The 18357-nt window shown below is 41.8% G+C and overlaps 1 protein-coding gene across 4 annotated transcripts in view; it reads left to right on the forward strand.

The window, feature by feature from the left end:
* Positions 1-18357, forward strand: part of ARID1B (AT-rich interaction domain 1B) — a 399594-nt gene that overhangs the window by 133712 nt on the left and 247525 nt on the right. For all 4 annotated transcript variants that reach the window (XM_054570149.1, XM_054570150.1, XM_054570152.1 and 1 more), the window contains exon 4: positions 12639-12749. In XM_054570149.1, the coding sequence (XP_054426124.1) occupies positions 12639-12749 (111 nt within the window). The remainder of the gene's footprint in view (positions 1-12638; positions 12750-18357) is intronic.

Consider the following 18357-nt stretch of genomic DNA (forward strand, 5'->3'; position numbering starts at 1 on the left):
AGGATATACAATTAAAAGTATCATACTGATTCATACAGCCCTTTTTTCTTGATATTTAAATTCTGACAGATGGGATAGGGAGGAATTCCTCCTGCCGCATTTTGTTCTGCTCCTCTCCGCTATCTTTATTTGTATTTAGATGTGTATTTGAGTTTCTTAATTATATATAACATAAAAGTTCTTCCTTTAGCCCTGGCCAGTGTGGCTCTGTTGGTTGGAGCATCTTCTCATAAACCTAAAAAGGTCGCAGGTTCCATTCCCCGTCGGGGCCCATGCCTGTGTGAGAGGCAACCAAGGGATATTTCCCTCCCTCTCGCTGTCTCTTCCTTCTTTCCCCCGTCTCTCAAATCACTGAGCAGGTCCTTGGGTGAGGATTAAAAAAAAGTCCCTCCTTCACCAATTTCTTTATTTTTACAAATTCTTGGAGTAGCATGCCCTATGTATATTGTATTGCAGGAGATTGTCTGCAGATGTTTGAAATGGGGTTACTTTTAGAATTCGCTAGTGTGGGCAACAACCTTATCTTTTTCTTCTGGGAGAACAACAGCAGCAGCCCCTAGCTGACTGACTGATTTCCTTACAGGGCTGGGCTTTTGGGGAGAGGAATGGACTTGCGTCTCTTCGTATTGGCCTTGGGAGGTGAGAGATGGGTAGAGATCAAGGAGGGTCAGGTAGGCCGGGGCCAAGTGGACAGTGCGGTGTGCTAAAGAGGAGAAAAGGGGTGACTGTCTGCATCGGGGTCATCTGGTAAGTCCCTACTCCCAAACTGTGTTTTTTGGGGGGACCGGAAAATCTGCATTCAACTCTACAGGCAATTCTGATGCGTTTCTAAGTTAGAGAGCCACCGGAGTGCAGAAGTGGTAACCAGTGCTCCCCATTTTTCCCCTCTAGCATGTCCCCTTGATATTACCTCATTTATCATTAGTAGCCTTGAGAGGTTGTACCAGCAATTTATGTCTGAATGTGGTGGGGCTTGGATTTTGGTCCCAATTCTGTTTTAATCTAAAGAGTAGATGGTCTTCTTTATTAGTGTTTACAATGGAGATGTATTTTGCTCCAGAGATGGGCTGATACTCAAGGCTTAAGGCTACTGGTATGGGCCTTTCCAGTTGTTAACCTAGCATTTTTTCAAACTTTAGTGTCCATTGTAATCACCTAGAAGACTTGTTAAGATGCAGATTGTTGAACCCAACTTCTAGAGTTTCTGATTCTGTAGTTTGGAGTGTGGCCTGATAACTTTACCTCTAAGAAGCCCTCAGGTAATGCGGATATTGCCACTGACCCAGGGAGTACCCTCGGAGAACCACTGTGTAAGGCTTAGTTCTGAGTTGTTTGGTAGTCTCTGGCCCAGCATACTTAGAGTGTACACCCTCTCTCTCCTGGGACCCAAGGATTCTGCACCTAAAGGGTTAATGTCCTGCACAGCAGGGGACCCCAGGGACCCCACTGTTCCACGACTTATCCAGAACTATTTGGATCATCATCCTTGCTCAAGAACAGTGGTTCGCAAGCTTTGCTTTCCTTACAGAAAAGCAGGATTATCTTCAGAATGTCCTTGGAAAGTTTGAGGAGTTTATTTTAATATTAAATGGCCAAAGGAATAAGTTTTACTTCAATAAATTAATTTTACTTTAATAAGTAAATTTTACTTTAATTTTGATGTAATTGATGGCCACCTTCAAATTTCTGGAGTCTTACTTTTCTTCTCTCTCCTAAAATAGAAATTTAATTGACTCTAAAGGTAAAATATTTCCTATAGTCATAGCAACACTTAACTGGAATATATATTTTTGAACTATAAAGAAACCTTGGAAAAATTCAGATTTTCTGTTATTTTTTTAGAAAAGAAATGTCTATAGCCTGTCTACTTCCAATGAAGATTAGTAAAGATGATAGTAATTGGATGCTGACTTCTTTTAAGTATATATTTTCCCCTCAGAGTCTGTGAAAACTGGAATGGGGAATGTTAGAATTAATTTCATAGATCAGATGATCCATTTTAACATCTTTTTAAAGTTATTAAAGTAGTATGTGCTCATGGTAAAAAAAAAAAATTGAACAGATCCTTTTTAGCTTCTTAAAAGCATTGTTAGTACAATGCAAGACAACAACGAAGTCTTCCATAGCTGGCTGTCTTTTGTCATTTTTAAATCTGGCCTCTTTCTTTTACCCCTTTGGTTCTTTTAGCTTTCATTCCACAGGCATTTCATGGGGAAGTCAGAGCACTTTTTAAAAGCGATTCCCTGTACAGCTTCAGGGGTAAGTTGGCAAGATAGGCTTGAGGTGGTATCTTTCTGGCACCTTACTTGACTGTCATTGGCAAAAACAGACCCTCTACCTGTTTATACAGCATGTGGGTTTCATAGACCCTGTTTCAGCGGCTTGCTGTCATGCTACTTGCATCCCTCGTGCTATTCCTTTAATTACGGTGTGTGTATAGTAATGCAAGGTGTCCTGTCTAGATAACTTTTTAGACTAGAATTACATAGGCAACTTGAGCTTTTATTACATACATGATTTTGAGCACTAACTTATTTAGACATTTTTTAAAAGATTTTATTTATTTATTTTTAGAGAGAGGGGAAGGGAGGGAGACAGAGAGGGAGAGAAACATCAATATGTGGTTGTCTCTCATGTGCCCCTCTACTGGGAACCTGGCCTGCAACCCAGGCATGTACCCTGACTGGGGATCGAACCATCGACCTTTTAGTTCATAGGCCAGTGCTCAATCCACTGAGCCACACCAGCCAGGACTGTATTTGGAAATTCTTTAGTAATTACATTTTTATTTCAGTTATTTAGATAAAGATTATCATGGCATTTGTACTAATCTGGTTTTTAAATCTCTATGAAATTATGGTGTTCTCAATTCTGGTGAATCCCATTTTTGATATTATTATCCCTGTTCCTGAGAATTTGGTAAAGGCCAGAAATTGTCTTCTCAGAAAAATATATACAGTACACAAAATTTGCTTTAATATCAGGGGAGTTTTCAAATCCTTTCCTCCAAGTTAAGAATTCAGGCCCTTAATGTGAGTTCCAGTCCCAGAGTCCAGGTCCCTGGCCCGCGTGCCCAGATTGGTTATCTGCCGGCCCAGGAGGGAGGTGTGTGGGCTTTGGCAGTAAGACCGGCCCTGAGAGAGGGAGTGAGGTGCCAGTGCCACATCATTTCAGAGTGGCCAGGGACGTTTTTGAGCGCCTGCTGCTGCTGCTGCAACCACAGCAAGACAATTAAGGCCATTCCTGACCTCAGGAGGGTAGGTAGGGGACAGGTAGACTCATGTCTACTTATTTTACAACCATAAAGGCCAGGCAAACTAGACCTTGTTAGTGATACAGTAAAATCTCACACTAGATACCACTCCATGGCATAGTGCCTAAACCCCCACATTGTAGCAATCTCTTAATTGTCAAACTTCAGTGAACATACTACACTATGTTTAGTCAGCAGTTCTCAGGCTTTAAAGCAAATGTGGGAAGTTTATTAAAAATTTAGATTCCTGGACCTCAGCCTCAGTTTGATAATCATCCGCTGTGGGGCCACGTCCAGAGATGAGTTCTTGTCCCGTGGGAGGCAGGGTGGGAAGGTAGTTAAATGCATAGACTCGGGAGAAAGAATACATTGGTTCTCATCCCAGCTCCTCCGCTCACCAACTGAGTGACCTTGGGCAAGTTGCTCAACCTCTGTGCCTCAGTTTCTTCATTAGTAAAATAGTACTTATTGCACAGGGTTGATGTCTAGACAGGAAGACGGCATTCAGTGAATAAGGCACTTGGAAGAGTGCCTGACAAGTAGTAAATGCCATATAATTGTTAGCAGCTACTATCATCAACATCACTGTCATCATCGCCACTATTGCCACAAGGTGAAGGTCCAGTTGGTCCAGTGAGAATTTTGACTCTTCATTCTTAACTGTGGTTTTAAGTATATAAGTAACCGTGGGTGATATTTACCAAACAGTTAAATGTGCCAGGCACGATGCTATTTTTTTTTTAGAGAGAGGGGAAGGGAGGGAGACAGAGAGTCTCCTTTAACCATTAACATAGCATTTGGAGGTAAGTCCCTATATCTTGTTTTTATGGATGAGGAAAGTAATTCTTTAGGTAATAAGTTAGAGAACTGGGATTCTCTTTTTCGGTCTGTGTGTATGTTAACAAACAACATAGCTGAACATTTACTGTGGCTCTTCTAGGTTTGAGTTTATTGAAGTCAATCAATTGATTAAAATTGTAATTACTTTGGTCCTTAGCTCTTGACTATCTTAATATTTCCCTTGGATATTTTAGGAAATGTGATTTTAGGCAACCATGTGGCTTCCTTCCTCACTCTGGGCCCCTGATAGTTTAGGGAGAAGTTCTTGTGAAAACTGAAAGAAAACAAGAGAAAAAGCTTTTCTTAAGTCTCGAATGCCGGAATAGCGGCCTTGGGACCCCAACTTGATTAGCGTAGGAGAGGCAGCCCCTGGGGGTGGTCCCCCTAGTCCTCAGTCCCCTCAGTCCTCGCCCTCACGGCAGGCAGGCCGGGTCCCCTGTGTGCCCGGCGGTCCTAGGCCGCAGTGGCATTCTTGCTGATGGCGGGCGACAGCTGCCGTGCAGCATCTCCTATCAATATTAATGGAGTCATCGGTAAGAAAATGCATGGAGTGCCTCGTGCAAGCCTGTCCTTTTTCTAGAATTGTTTTTAAAAATCCGGAAATAATTATTTCTTTGAATTGATAGGAAATAACATTATGAATTTAGCCTTTGAACTCATCAGTGTATGTGGCGTATTAGAGGGAATATGGCTTTCATATAAGCTTAGGGTCTCCCTATGGAACCAATAGCAGTAAAAAACCATTTCAGCTTCGGTTATGTGATTTTTAAAAAATTTACTATGTAATATTTTTAGAGGAAGAGTAAAGGGAGATACAAGGGAAAGTATCACTCTGGACTTAGAAGGATTAAAGTGATTAACCGTTATCCTAACCAGAGATTAGGACACATACAAAACCCTGTTCTTTGAGTGCTGCCTGCCCAAGGTGCGCAGTCACAGGCTGTATAGGGGGGCAGACTGCACCCTGGGCCTGCCTAGCGCAGCTCTAGCCGGTGTGGTTTCTGGAGTGGGAAACTGAACTCAGAAAAATTTGTTCAGGGTCACACAGCCAGTGAATAGTCTTGAAGTTGGAATTTGAGCCTGTGTTTGTTTGACTTAAAGGTTCACGGTCTTCGGGGAGCTCTGGGTCTAGAACAGGCTTCTTGGCGTCAGTAAAACAGGAAACTGGACCTTTAAGAGGCTGGACCAAGATAAAGAAGGGTAGGAGTGTCAGGATTAGGCAAGGATGGCAGCTGGTGCTGTGAATCACAACAGCCTGATCAGGAGTTGAGATTGAGAAAGGATCACTAAGTCAACAATGAGGGCAGATTTTACCTTGCTGGTCTAGGGAAAAATGAAACTGGTAATGTTCATTTAGTTAAGATTATGGAGGGATTTTTTTAAAAGACACTTCAGTGTTATGATTAACTAGTACAGCACACATGTTAGAGATAAAATAGGGCGGGGGTAAGAAACTAAAAGGTGAAATGATTTGGCTTAGTGGGTTTTCTTGGGAGAGAGCAAATGGAGAGCAACAGGACCAGGATCAAAGTCCTCGTCGTCCTTCAGGTGGAAGGTGGAGTCAGCTGCACAGCCCAGCCCTGCTTCGGCCTGGCCTTCGTTTCATTTGGATGGAAGCTGTTAGGCATAGACGGAAGCAGGTGGGATCCCATGCCCCCACCACTGGGCTTTCAACAGCTATATGGCCAGTCTTGCTGCGTCTACACTCTCTTCCCTCATCTCCCAGGTCCCACCCTCAATATACTTTGAAGTAAATCCCAGTGTATCATTTCTCCTATAGCTTTAAAAGATAAAGGACTTTAAAAAAGAAACCTAATACAGTTATCCTATTTTAAATATAATGTTTCCTTATGGTTATCCAGTGTTCAAATTTCTAGTAGTCTCACATAGTGTTAAGTTTTTGTTTAATTTACATTGTGGGGTAGTTTGAATCAAGATCCAGAAAAAAGTCCAGTCTTACAGTTGGTTTATATCTCTTCATTCCTAGGATTTTCCCATCTCAGTCTCTCCCTTTTTTCCTCTCTGTCTCCTTTTCCTCTTTCTATTGCAACTTATTTGTCAGAGAAACCAGGTCATATGTCTAGTAGAGATCCCTAGAGTTTGGGATTTGCTGATTGATTCCTTGGCCCCTTTTATTTCTTATAACTTTGTAGTTAGACATACAGGCTTTATCAAGCTTATTATCAATTATTTTTTGCCAAGAACATTGCGTTGCTGGTTTGTTTACGAGGAGGTGTGGGATGTCTTGATTTTTCTCTCCTTGGATGCCGCCGCTGATGCTTGCCATAGTCTGCTGTCTCTTAATCCCCAGTGGTTTTTTTTGTTGTTTTTTTTTTTAACTACATCCTTTCGCAGTCATCTTTTGCCTCAAGACTGCCAGTAACAAACGGCAAAATGTGTTTCGTAGCACATTGCTACCAAGCAGTGTAGCTGTTAACATGATACATAATCTTGGACATGGGCCCAAGTCTTGTTCAGTTTTATGTGTTCGTCCCCGCACATTTATTTTGTATTGCTGTGTCTAATTCTAAGTGTAAGCTCTGAGAAGCCATTCACCCAGCCACTCACCAGGTCCTTGTTGAGTGCTCAGCACCAGGGACCCAAGCGGAAGTGAGAATCTTGTTCAGGAGCTACACAAACAAATAGTTAGAAGTACAGCATTGTGAAATCTTTCAGAGGGGCAGACCCGAAGTTGGTCTGAGGTAGTTGTTTTGTGTGATGGGGCAGTTAATTTCTAGCAGGACCTCGAGGACAGCCAGATGCTTCGCAGATGCAAGAGGAAGGGCACCCACTTGGGACCGAGGCTGAGAGAGCCGCACATGCAGGCAGACCTGTGGCCCCGTGGGAGCCCCTGAGCAGTCGGGTGGGTGAGGCTGAGGCCTTGCAGCGGGCCCAGGGAAGGCCAGGGTGAAGCTGGGGTGGCAGCTGGCGGACGCTTGACGAGCGCCCCCGTGCCAGCCAGGCCCTGGCCCTCATGCTGCGGCTCTGAGGAGGGGCCTTATCCGGGCAGCAGTGCGCCGTGCGGCTGGCCTTTTCGCACGTCCGCCCTGCTCCTGTGTGGGCAAGAGGATGTGGTGCAGCGCGGCCCGGGTGAAGGCGCCGGCAGTCGGAAAGGGGAAGGGGGTGGACCCGGCAGTGATTTAGGGTTTGGTGAAGCATCAGATGGGTGCAGATGATGGAAGAGATCAGTCAGGTGTGCGGAGGACAGCTAGGACTTGACGACAATCGTTTGTCGTTTCTTGACGAGTGCACAGGACTCCACATACCGGTAGCGATGTTCACAATGTGATTCATGTACGTGGGGCTCGTAGTAGAGACTCAGGAATCCTCACCCTCTGGGGACCAGAATGGAGTCCTGGGGGTAGAGATCGGAGGGACACCTGCTTGCAAGGCGGGGACAGAAGGAGGAAGCAGCAGAGGAGCCCTGAGCAAACACAGTCCGGGAAGGCAGGCTGGGCCTCTCGACCTCGCTTCGCATCAGCCTGTGGACTTGAAGTATGACAACGAGTGCGAGGGAGAGGGGTCTCATCTTCGCATTTGCGGGAGTCTTATTTTACTGTTTTTTATTCGTAAGGTTGTAGTTGAATGTTTTGGAAGTATCCCACGTATAAAACAATAAAGATACATAATTTATATAATTTTTGAAAGGGGAATTTAGGAGGACATAGAGAAGCCTAGGATAATGCCCTAAAAAGTTAAAATTACTTTAAATCCTTATTAGGTAATATAGTGCTTGAAGCTTCCAGTTGTCTCTGAAGTACAATTAGGCTGGAAATGACGCCTGGTCCCTCATGTTGAGTTTCTGGTACTGCGCTCAGACAGGAGCTGCACAGGTTTCTCGAGGTTTCGTGTCTTCCTGGTAAAGAAGGAGGTGGTTGCGGGCCCGTCGCACGGGACTGTTGCGCAGACGGGCTATGCGCGCTGCCGGCTGCCGCGCCTCCCTGCCAAGGCCCGCTGTCCCCGCCGATCCGGCCGACCCCACCGTCAGGGCGCTCCTGAGGCCGCAGGGCTGCCTGTGCCGCTCCTGAAGTGGGGGTTATAGATTTACTTTGCTTTCCTTTAGAAGGGATCTTCTAAATTTATTTATCTACGAACTAAAAATGGGAGGGGTCAATAGCATGCCAAGTTTCCTGAGTGGGGTGATGATTTCATGTGAGTGTGGCAGCCCTGTGCGGCCCCGAGGCATTTTCTCTGTGGAGGTGACTCCTTCTTCCCCCCACCCCTGTGGAAGAAATGCCCCGTAAATACGTCTTTCACAGCAGGGCCATTTCTGTTCCCTGTAAGTATTTGAAATTGATGAGAAAAGTTTCCAAAGCAGGGATCGAAAAGGAGCGAGAAAGTAAACTCTTCTGACATAGGTATTGCAGGATGTGGTGAGACCCTCGGAACCTCGCCACCTCACTCTGGGTCTGTTGAACAGTAGTAAGGGGCCATCTTTGTTCTCTTTCTAGCATATCTATACTTACTGCAATTATTGGAAAAATGTTTCTTAAATAACACGAGAAACGTTATGGTGGTACATCCAGAAGCCGCGTGGCTCCTTGTCACTATAAAGACAACCAGTGTTCGCCAGCTTCCGGACTCGTCCTCCTCAGACTCTTAGTACCACTGCTGTTTGTCTAAATTGTTGAGGTCCTTTTGTTTTTGGATTTTGGTTACTGTCTACCAATCCTCCATCTTCTTCACTGCTCTGGGTTTGCTGCATTTTATAATGTGAGGCTGAGGTGAACATCTTCAGTACAGCTGTGCTCTGTTCCAAAAGGACGGGCTGAGAATGTATTTTGGCTCTGCCTTTAAGAGCACTTTGCCAGTCTCTATCAAAATCTTAAATGTACCAACCCTTTGGCAGAAGTCCCACCTGTGGAGATTTCATGCTACAGAAATACAGGGTGGGGCAAAAGTAAGTTTACAGTTGTGAGTTTATTCTTGGTGCATCTGAGCCTTCGTTTGCATTGTGGGGCGTGGGTGGGGCAGTGGATCTTAAGAAGGAGGAGGCAGCCTTTCTTTTCACTCTTTATCTTATTGCATCTTTCGAACTCACACCATAATTTTTCCTTTTTAATTATTTCAAAGTGTCCTTGACATTTTAGTCTACATTTTCTTCAGAGTCTTGTTGTCACTGGTATTTCACTATTTGAAATGAACACAGGAGCCCTTGTGTTCTTGGCCTTTACACTGGACCGTGTGACCGCTTGGTGTTCCGCTTCCTGCCGTGTAAGCAGGCAGGGCACTCCGGCTTCCCTCCTGCCCCGCTTCCCGCCGAACCCCGCAGTGGTCCTCACTGGGCGCCCTGAAGGGCTCAGGCCTGCGTCTGTTCGAACAGAGACTTCTGCAACCAGTGTGTGCACGCCTCTGCCCCCGAGCTGTTTTCACACTTTTGTTGTGAGCTAGTCTCCCTGGTACCTTTGCCTCAGTGTAAAGGAGATGAAAACCAGAATCCATCAGTGGTTAAAACTTTGGGAGTGAGAAGGAAAACAGTACTGACAGAGAGCTTCCAGAGGACAGAACCGAGTCCCCCTGGCCTGGTTCTTTTGCAGTGCACTGCAGCCTTCCCCCACCATCCAAAGGCAGAGCTTCCCTGTGGAGCCTTTCGTAAACCGAAGTAGCCGAGAGTGAAGAGGCAGTTAGGTTAGGACACCTCTCGCTGACGGGTGCACAGAATGGCAGAGATGCAGCACCTCTCTTCCTGCAGGGCACTGGCTGCGTCTGTAATGGCTCATGCGAAACAGACACTGAACACTATTTTCACTTTTTTTTTTTTTCTCCCATAGAAGGGAATCGCCTCTTCAGATTTTTTTTCTGTTAGAGAAAACGTACTAATGTAGGTCTTTCGTTAAAGTGAAGTGACACATAGCGAACTCTGGAAAAGTGGGGGATATACAGTCATGGCTTTATATATGAATGGCAGATGAACGCAGTAATAATTTGTGTGCATAAACTAGTGTATAAGCTAGTCTAAACTTGTAAATAACCAAAGATGGCAGTGATGTTTTAAAAAATGTGAGGCTGTGCTTAGTTTTCGTTTGTTTATAAACTGTGATGCTGAACATATTCTTTATTTTTTGAGGCTGACAGTGCCCTCTTATTGTCTATTAAATTACTTATTTCTACTTCACTCTTCTTGAGATGAAAATAAGTACATACCAGAGAGTAAAAACAGCTCTGAAGGGGAAGAAGCTCAGGTTTGTTATCAGATAGAATGCTTATGTCTTTATTAAAGCTGCCAAGCATCGACATTATAGTCCCACTGTAAGTTATATATAGATGATGATTGTCTTCGGTTAATACTTGCTACCTTTTCTGGATGTTCTCTCAGTTAAATTAATGCTTATGTTCAAACATAAATTGAAGCAGAACAAGTCCCATTTTCAGCGATTCTCACTAAATTTTGTTTTACTTTTTATTTTCAACTGTATTTAATAATTGAAAGCCTCTTGTGGTTAGGAGACTGGTGGAATCTACAAAGCGTTAACAACTGAAATGTAAAGTCTTAGTAAAATTTTCTGATAGTTTTCACAGTCAGCTAGTTCTGTGTTGCTTATTTTACAGCGGTCAGTATTTAAATTGAAATGTGTATTCACTATAGTTGTAATGGCCTTTTTCAGCTTTTTAGAGCGTCAGTTCATTTAGCTACAAAGAGCAAATAAGAAATTTAAAAGGCTAATAATAGGCATAGGGCACATGAGCCGGTTCCTGCTTCTTAACTGAAGCTTTGCTAAAATAAGGGTCTGAGCACCTCCCGCAAGCGTGTGCGTGTGTTTGCGTGTGCAGCAAGCGGGGGTCTGCTCATTTGTTTGCCTATTGTGAGGCTGTCCTGCACCTTTGTGGGGGGCTTTATAACAGGGTGAAGGCCCCTGAATGGAGGCCTTGTGCCCTACTTGATCTGAAATCCCTGCTGTTAATCTAAAGGACTCTGCAGGGCAGCCAGCGGGAGACCCGTGTGACAAGTGGAAGTCTGGGACCCAGCATTGGGGGCAGGGGGCAGTGAGAGTGGCGACCGTCTTTCGGCACTGGCTGGTGTCCCCCGCAGCCTCATGGTTACCCTCTGCGGGCCACCAGATTGAGGAGCTACCCTTTTTAAAGGTATCCTTGGGTTGCATGTGCTTACCTGACTCTTAAAAGTTAAAAACCTGGGCAACTTGGGTTTAATTTCCTCAGAAAAGTATACTACTGACTGGGCATTGCTGTTAGAGGTTAGACACCCTGATTAATTGTGTGTGTGGGTCTATTAAAGGGGAGAAGGGTTGTTGGGAAATGCTGGCCTGCTGGCCCATCCGTACCGCTGAGCCTGTGGAGAGGCGGGCGGCCCCGGCACTGGGCCGGTGTGCCTGGCAGTGCCAGCTACTGGTCCAAAGTTTCTTGGCTGAAGGAGCCATGTAATTTTAAATGCACACTGTGCGAGAAAGGGATAGGGCGGCAGAAGCTTTTTATAGGGTTTCAAGTAGTAAACTTTAATTTTTTTAAATAAACATTAATTTTTAAAGTCATATTTTGAGGAATTAACAGGAGAAGTAGGACACACATATTATGTTTCATTAATTCTAACACATTTAAACTGGTAGGGAAAGGAAGAGAACTTTATTTTTAAGGGATATTTTCCATTTTTTCCCTCTTCAATCGGAAACTGGTTGTTCAACTTTGAGTGCCAATTAAGACGTGCTGCAAGAAGTATTTCACTTTCTGTCCTGCTGTTTGACTTCGGGCGTCAGTGGTGGTAGAATGTTTAGTAGCGGAGCATACATATTAACCAGCGAGGGATCTGGTGTATAGTCAGTTTGGTGCGGTGTGGGATTTGGTTTATATAACACCACTTCAGCACAACACTGAGACCATGCAGAATGCATCCTGGGAAAGTGCTTGACAGGGTGCCAGAAAGGCCATGTTAATGATAAGTTTCTGGTACCTCAGCAGGGTTTTTGGGTGTGTTTCGTTCCCCACTGCTGTTTTTTCCTTTATTGTGGTTCTCTGGAAACCCTGCCACGTGAACATACGGAATTGTATACATAGTGTTTATTGCTTTTGTAGAAATCCCAGGACACTGTGAGCTTAATAATGGTGGTGTTTTGTGGGTTATGGAGAGGACATATTAAAAGTCAGTTGATAGTAAAGTTTTCAATAATTATTTTAACATTTTCAAGGTAATATTAAAGGCACCTCAGCCGAAATCAGAGTTAAACAGTAAAGTGAGCTTTTACGTTGCTTTGGTTCAGAAGGAAGTTTGGTTATCGTGGACCTCCTTCCCCATCCTTCACTCACGCGTCATCTCCCTGCAAAACTCAACAGCAGGCTTTAGTTCATATGGTCTCATGATAATTTTATATCTTAATTATATACCTGTCTGTGCTCTTGAGGATTCACTGCCTTTTTTGACTTTCATTTTCACTTTTGATAGAGTATTAAAAAATGATAGTTATAACATTCTTTGTCTACTTAAAGGTAACAGAAGTTGATAGTTTGTAATAAACCTTTTCTTCATTTTGGTTACTGAAGAAGCTTATGACTCATGAAGATATTTATGAAGTGCTTTATGTTTGCATTTGTTTAGGACATGTCTCAGGAAGGCTATGGAACTAGGTCTCAACCTCCTATGGCTCCTGGGAAACCTAACCACGAAGACTTGAACCTGATACAACAAGAAAGACCATCAAGTTTACCAGTAAGACATTAATATGCTGATTTGGAAATGTAACGAGTTAAAGATTTTTAAAAAGAGCTGCCGTTTTTGTTTATTCTACTTTATACTAAGGTTTAGAAGAGAAGTTTCCAGATTTCAGATATATTTGTGATTTTTTTCTTTTGGGGTTTTATTTTTAGGAGCAGTGTAGCCCCGGATAAGTTTACTCCAGTGGTAGGGGTCTCTTGAGTTCAGCTGGAAGGCTTGCTTTGGCTGGTGGGTGTGCGGCAGAAAGGTGTAGTCCACTTGCACTTTGTATAGCCTGTTGCTCTCTGGCAGTCGTACGGACCAGGGGTGTCTATACAGGAGTTCAGTGGGAGGGCATTCCCACTGGGCAAAGGGTATACATGATGAGATAAAGCATCCGGTGGCAGTTTGAATGTCTTCTGGAACTTTATAATATGAGAAGTAACCCAAAAGAAAGTATTTCAGCCTGAAATTAGAAAAAGCAGCATGTAAGTATTTCCACGAGCAAATGTTGTTTGGTGGCGGAAACACATGACCAGAGTAGTGGCTCTATCGTATCGATGCCCACAGACAGTCCCTCTGTGCTTACTTTGCTTTTTTAATAGGCAACCTACTTTAAATAAGGTTTTCCTTATAAACCAAAAGAATACGTCTGTGCAAAGTTTTATTTTCTTGTTAAAATGTTCTGATTTGAGGAATTATTGTTATTACTTAATCTCTATTAAGAAATTTAGACTTCTAAAGTTAATTATAAATTAAGTTAAATATAAGGTAGGAGCTCAGGCTAACCATGATATTAAATATGTTTAAGATTTATCATATTGCTTCTAAACATTTGAGGACAAGCCTTTGTAATGGATGTTACACATGGCATTTGCCGTGTATACTGCACCTGTTTGCAACTTCCATGTAGCCTTAGAGAAGAAGGTAAGTGATGGCTATAGGATGTCTGTTATCTTAGAATCTGATGCACATGTTTTTGAAACCCTATTTTTACAGCTTTTATTTCTATGGTGGGTGAAATGTATTGTGGTCATGTTTTTAATCACAGTGGAATATTTACTGTGTAGTTGCTTGGTTTCTGAAGAAATGAAGAAGGTGATGGATTCTGTGTGTTATGCTCTAAGGATTTTTCTTTAGTAGATAAATCACAGCTTTGGAGAACATGTAGTGAGTGAGAGAGAGAGAGACAGGGGAGGGGGAAAGAGAGAGAATACTGTTGATAATGGAACATTTGCTAGAATATTTGGAAATTGGCTCATAGTTTTAGGAATTTAAGTTGGCTCCTGGGAAGCAGATGGACAATGAATGCCACTTTTCTTCCACCAGATCTTCAGTGTTTTTAGAGAATCCTAGCTTTTAGGTTTGTCATTGGCTGGTGACATATCCTGATGCACAGGCCGGGCATTTGGTTGCCTGTGGACGCGGGTGCTCTGTGGAGCTGTAAGAACAGCGTGCGGTGCGCTGCTTCCCCTGTGCCGCCCAAGTGTGGGCGCCCAGAAGATCGGCTGCAGAGGGCTGCTCTGGGCCGGTTCTTTTTAAATTCAGTGCTGATATTGGGGCTGAAGTATTTTAGGAAGGGAGTCAGTATATTCATCAACAGTTTTAAGCTTTCTGAATTGTTCTATTTGTATATACATCACATAATGACTTGCTTTCTTTCTTCATCTTTCTTTGTCTTGCCTACTTCCCAAGAGTATTTCAGGTTGCTCATAACATAGATTTTCTTGTGAAACTTTTAATAAAAGAAATGTCCCAATTGGTGTTTTCTTTATTTTTTTTTTTGTAACTCACAGATAAATAAGATGCTGATTGACTCAATAACATTTCACTGATATTTTTTTAGAGAGCAGAGTTTTCAGGTTTTACGGTGACTATGTAGAAGTGCCATGCTAGTCACTGAATGGAGGACAAACTATGTGGATCAAACAGTGTACCTAACCCCTCCTTCCCCACACCCCCAATCTGTTAAGATAAAAATTGGCTTTATTTAAGTGAATTTTAATGCCCCACTTTCCTTTCAACAAGCTTTGTTTGAATAGAAAGTTTCTATTTAAAGTCTATGAATAGGTTTTTATTTATGTGGATGCTGCATTTGTATGTCGTACACCATTAAGGCGATTATAGTTTGGTGGAAAGGTTTGTTGATACTCAGTATGGCTCTAATATCATATATTTTTAGTGTTATATTTATTAAATATTTTAGTTTTCCAACCTGGCTAAGTTGATACCAAAAGCACTGTGAAAAACTACTTGTACACTTGTTATCACATCTGAATTTCCTATGGAGTCTTTTGTAGATACGCTGCATTTTTTTCTTTTCAATATCAGTAATATAAACTTTGTCTTTTTACTTAATGTAAAAGACAATCCACCATATTTGTAACCTCTGATTTTGTAGGTTGTAACTAAGGAAATTGTGTCTTATCTGTACTTTTTAAAAATGTAACACAATGATTCTAATGTATAACCAGTTAAGTCTTATTATATATGTGACTATAGGAGGAACCTTCCCAAGTGGTTATGGTTTATCCTTTTTGCTTATATTGAGAGAGATCTTGTAATACTTTTCTGCACACACAGTATTTTCTTTAGCCTGTGTTGGTTATGCAGTTAACTCTCCGTTGTTACAAGCAGTCAGGACCTTTCCAACATCTTTATGCAAGACCTATAATCTGATCCCTTAGTTAGTTGTCCTCTCACCATTGTTTGAACTGGCATTTGTCTGTATTTGCATGCCATTAAATTCTTGATGATCTTCAGTAGCTAACACAGTTATGTTTCCCAGCCAACTTAGATCTTCAAATCATCTACATGAAACTAATGACTGATAAATTAATACTTGTCCTCTGTTTGCCTTGGGGCCATGACCAGTATTATTTGCTTCTCACTTAATGCGCTCAGACTTAATCTCAGAACAAATCGTCCTTAATAATGTCCACTTACTTCTATACCTCTTAATCACACAGCTATTTCCCTGTTGAGATACATTAGCTTACATACCCTTTGTATAACCATTATTAACAATTCTTAAAATACAAGCATGTAATATAAAAATTAGTTTGAAGAATTCTGCCTCCTTGGAATATTATCACTTAAAATTAGAGTACATTCTATAGTTTTTTTTCTGTCTCTAATATTGATATGAATTGAAGCCAGAATTTAACCAAAATAAACAGTAGGAGGTCTAAAAAATGCTATAAACTTAACTCCTTTATTTAATGCACTTTTTTGTTGAGGTTTTTGTTGTATTTTCATCTTTGTGGCATTCACTGTTTATCCTTTATTGTGGTTATTTTTATAGTTGTCTTGGCCCTGTTAGACTAGGATCTTTTTAGAGTATTTACTATGTTTTATTCAGTAGGCATTTTCCTAATAGAACATATATAAAAACTTTTAAATACATTCCTTCTCCAGTTTTAGAATTTTCTTTTAATTGCTTAAGAGACCTTTTCCAAGGCACCAAACGGACACCAGGAGAGCCCATGTTCTGTGCACTGTGGGGACCTCAGCTTTGCCAGCGTGCCCTACCTGTACTGCAGGGTGGTTTTCTTCTTACAGATGTTGTCTTTCATCGGAAACTGGCTTTTCAGGGTCATCTTATTGACTGTAAGCTTCAAGAGAAGCAGCAGTGGGCACCTCTGGATTATGGAGCTGAAAGGAGAGTGAAAACAGTTTTCTTTAGTAATAATGTATTTATTAATTTTAAAAGTGAATAAATTGACAGAAACAGTAATCGTAATTTCAGTAAATATAGTACAGATATGTTGTTAATCAAATATAAATATGTGTAAAGAATTAAATAAACAAAAAGGTTTGAATTTTTTTTCCTCTCCTTCCACATCTAAGCAAATAGTGCTTTCTCCTCCAGGGACCTGAGCAAGTTGTTAAATGTTCCTCAGTTTAGAAGGAACTAATTTGTTTTATTTTTCAGAAGAGACCTGCCACCAGTTGTATTTCAGAGAGGTCCATTATTCTGTTTACCTAAGAGACAGAGTATGACCAGTCCCGTTCTAATCGCCTTTGAAAGGGCGCGCACCCCCTGCAGGGCCCCCCCCCCCCCCAGGTCATTAAAAACCTCCTGTGACCCTTTCCTCCTTAAAGAGGAAATATTTCAGGAGGTTGATGTGGAAAGGATTTGCTCTTTCCCAGTTTAGTTAAGAAATCATCACTGTTCTGTAGCGTAGGGCTTGTGGCACATTTGTTGGGTTTGCAATTAGTAGGAAATGCTAACGTTTAGATAAAGCATAGTTTTTTTGTTTTTTTGTTTGTTTTTTTTTGGCCCTTTGTGAAAGGAAGAAGGTAGTAAACACTGGTTGTTCTTTGAAAGAGAGGATGGTAAACAGGGTATTGGAAGCCTAGAGGAGAATGGTTGGTGAGTGCTATTGTGAAGAATACTCCGGAGATTAGGTATTAGCAACAGAACATACAACGATCTGCCTTCACTGGAAAAGAATCCTGTGTGTTTTGTTCTTTTAGTCTTTAATGACATTTGTGTTGGGTAGGGTAAAAAGGCATAGACTTTGGAAGCATGTATGAATATTGATGATATGTTAGTAGGGACATTTTAAATATGTATTTGATAGTACAGTTCCTGTGAACAATTGAAAACTATTGAAAAAAGCTAGGTGAAGAGATTTGTAATTGGATTTTGCTGTTTATTATGTTCTTGACCCAACTAGAAATATAAACTGCGAAGATGACCTTATCCTGTTAGTGGTAGATTCTTTCAAAAGTTAAAAGCTACCAGGTAAGAATTAGATGTATGACTGCTGAATGAGTTTGTTGCAAACTTCTTAACTTTGTATCTTGAACTTGATTTAAATGGTTTTCATTAAGAGGTTAAGAATGTAGCTGTCTTTGTTGATTGAGGCTCTTCAAATTATTCTGAACATTAAAAAATGTTAATAATTGAGAAGTCTAACTGTTGTCACCTTGTCTCAGTGTTCAAGTGTTGATAACAAGCTGTAAGCTATTTAACCATGCTCTCTAAATGTCACCAGAGCGCGGGGAGTTGGGGAGCCGCGGAGCCGCGAGTGCCCCGGCAAGGGGCAGGAGGCTCTCTGAAGGAGGGCGCCTTGTCAGCTCCTGTCTGCAGATGTCGCCGGTCCCGGCTTCATTTCTAACCAAAGGAGCAGACACGTTTTGGAGGAGTTTTCAGCAGAACACACAATGCTTCCATTTCTTAGCTCAGATTTACCATGTCTTAAGTGTAATTTTAGTCAGTGGCCTATTCAGTATGGAGACATCAATTCTTTTTGAGTTAAGTTAGAGGGAAACACGTAAAGACCTTACTCAAAAGTCCTAATTTAGGAAAAGTGAACCATCCTGCTGATAAATGTTTATTTTCCTATATGGATTATTTATTTAGGATGAGATGTTCTATAACTTTGTCCCCTAGAATATTGTGATATTCATAGTCATTTTGAGGATAGAAGGTAATACTTGAACAAGATAAGAGCTAGCAGGAAGTGGGAAGGTATGTTTCTTCCTCTTTCAAAAAAAATCTTACGCTTAGATATTTGTTCTGTAAATGAATATTCAGTAACACCTCACCAGTTTGGATTTCTTCCAGGTAAAAGCAGGCTAAATAAATGGAGAGTTTGAATAAATTAATATTTAA

The sequence above is a fragment of the Pteronotus mesoamericanus genome, unplaced genomic scaffold, assembly GCF_021234165.1.
Source record: "Pteronotus mesoamericanus isolate MK-2021 breed Mesoamerican mustached bat unplaced genomic scaffold, CSHL_Meso_final contig_20, whole genome shotgun sequence".
Taxonomy (NCBI): Eukaryota; Metazoa; Chordata; class Mammalia; order Chiroptera; family Mormoopidae; genus Pteronotus; species Pteronotus mesoamericanus.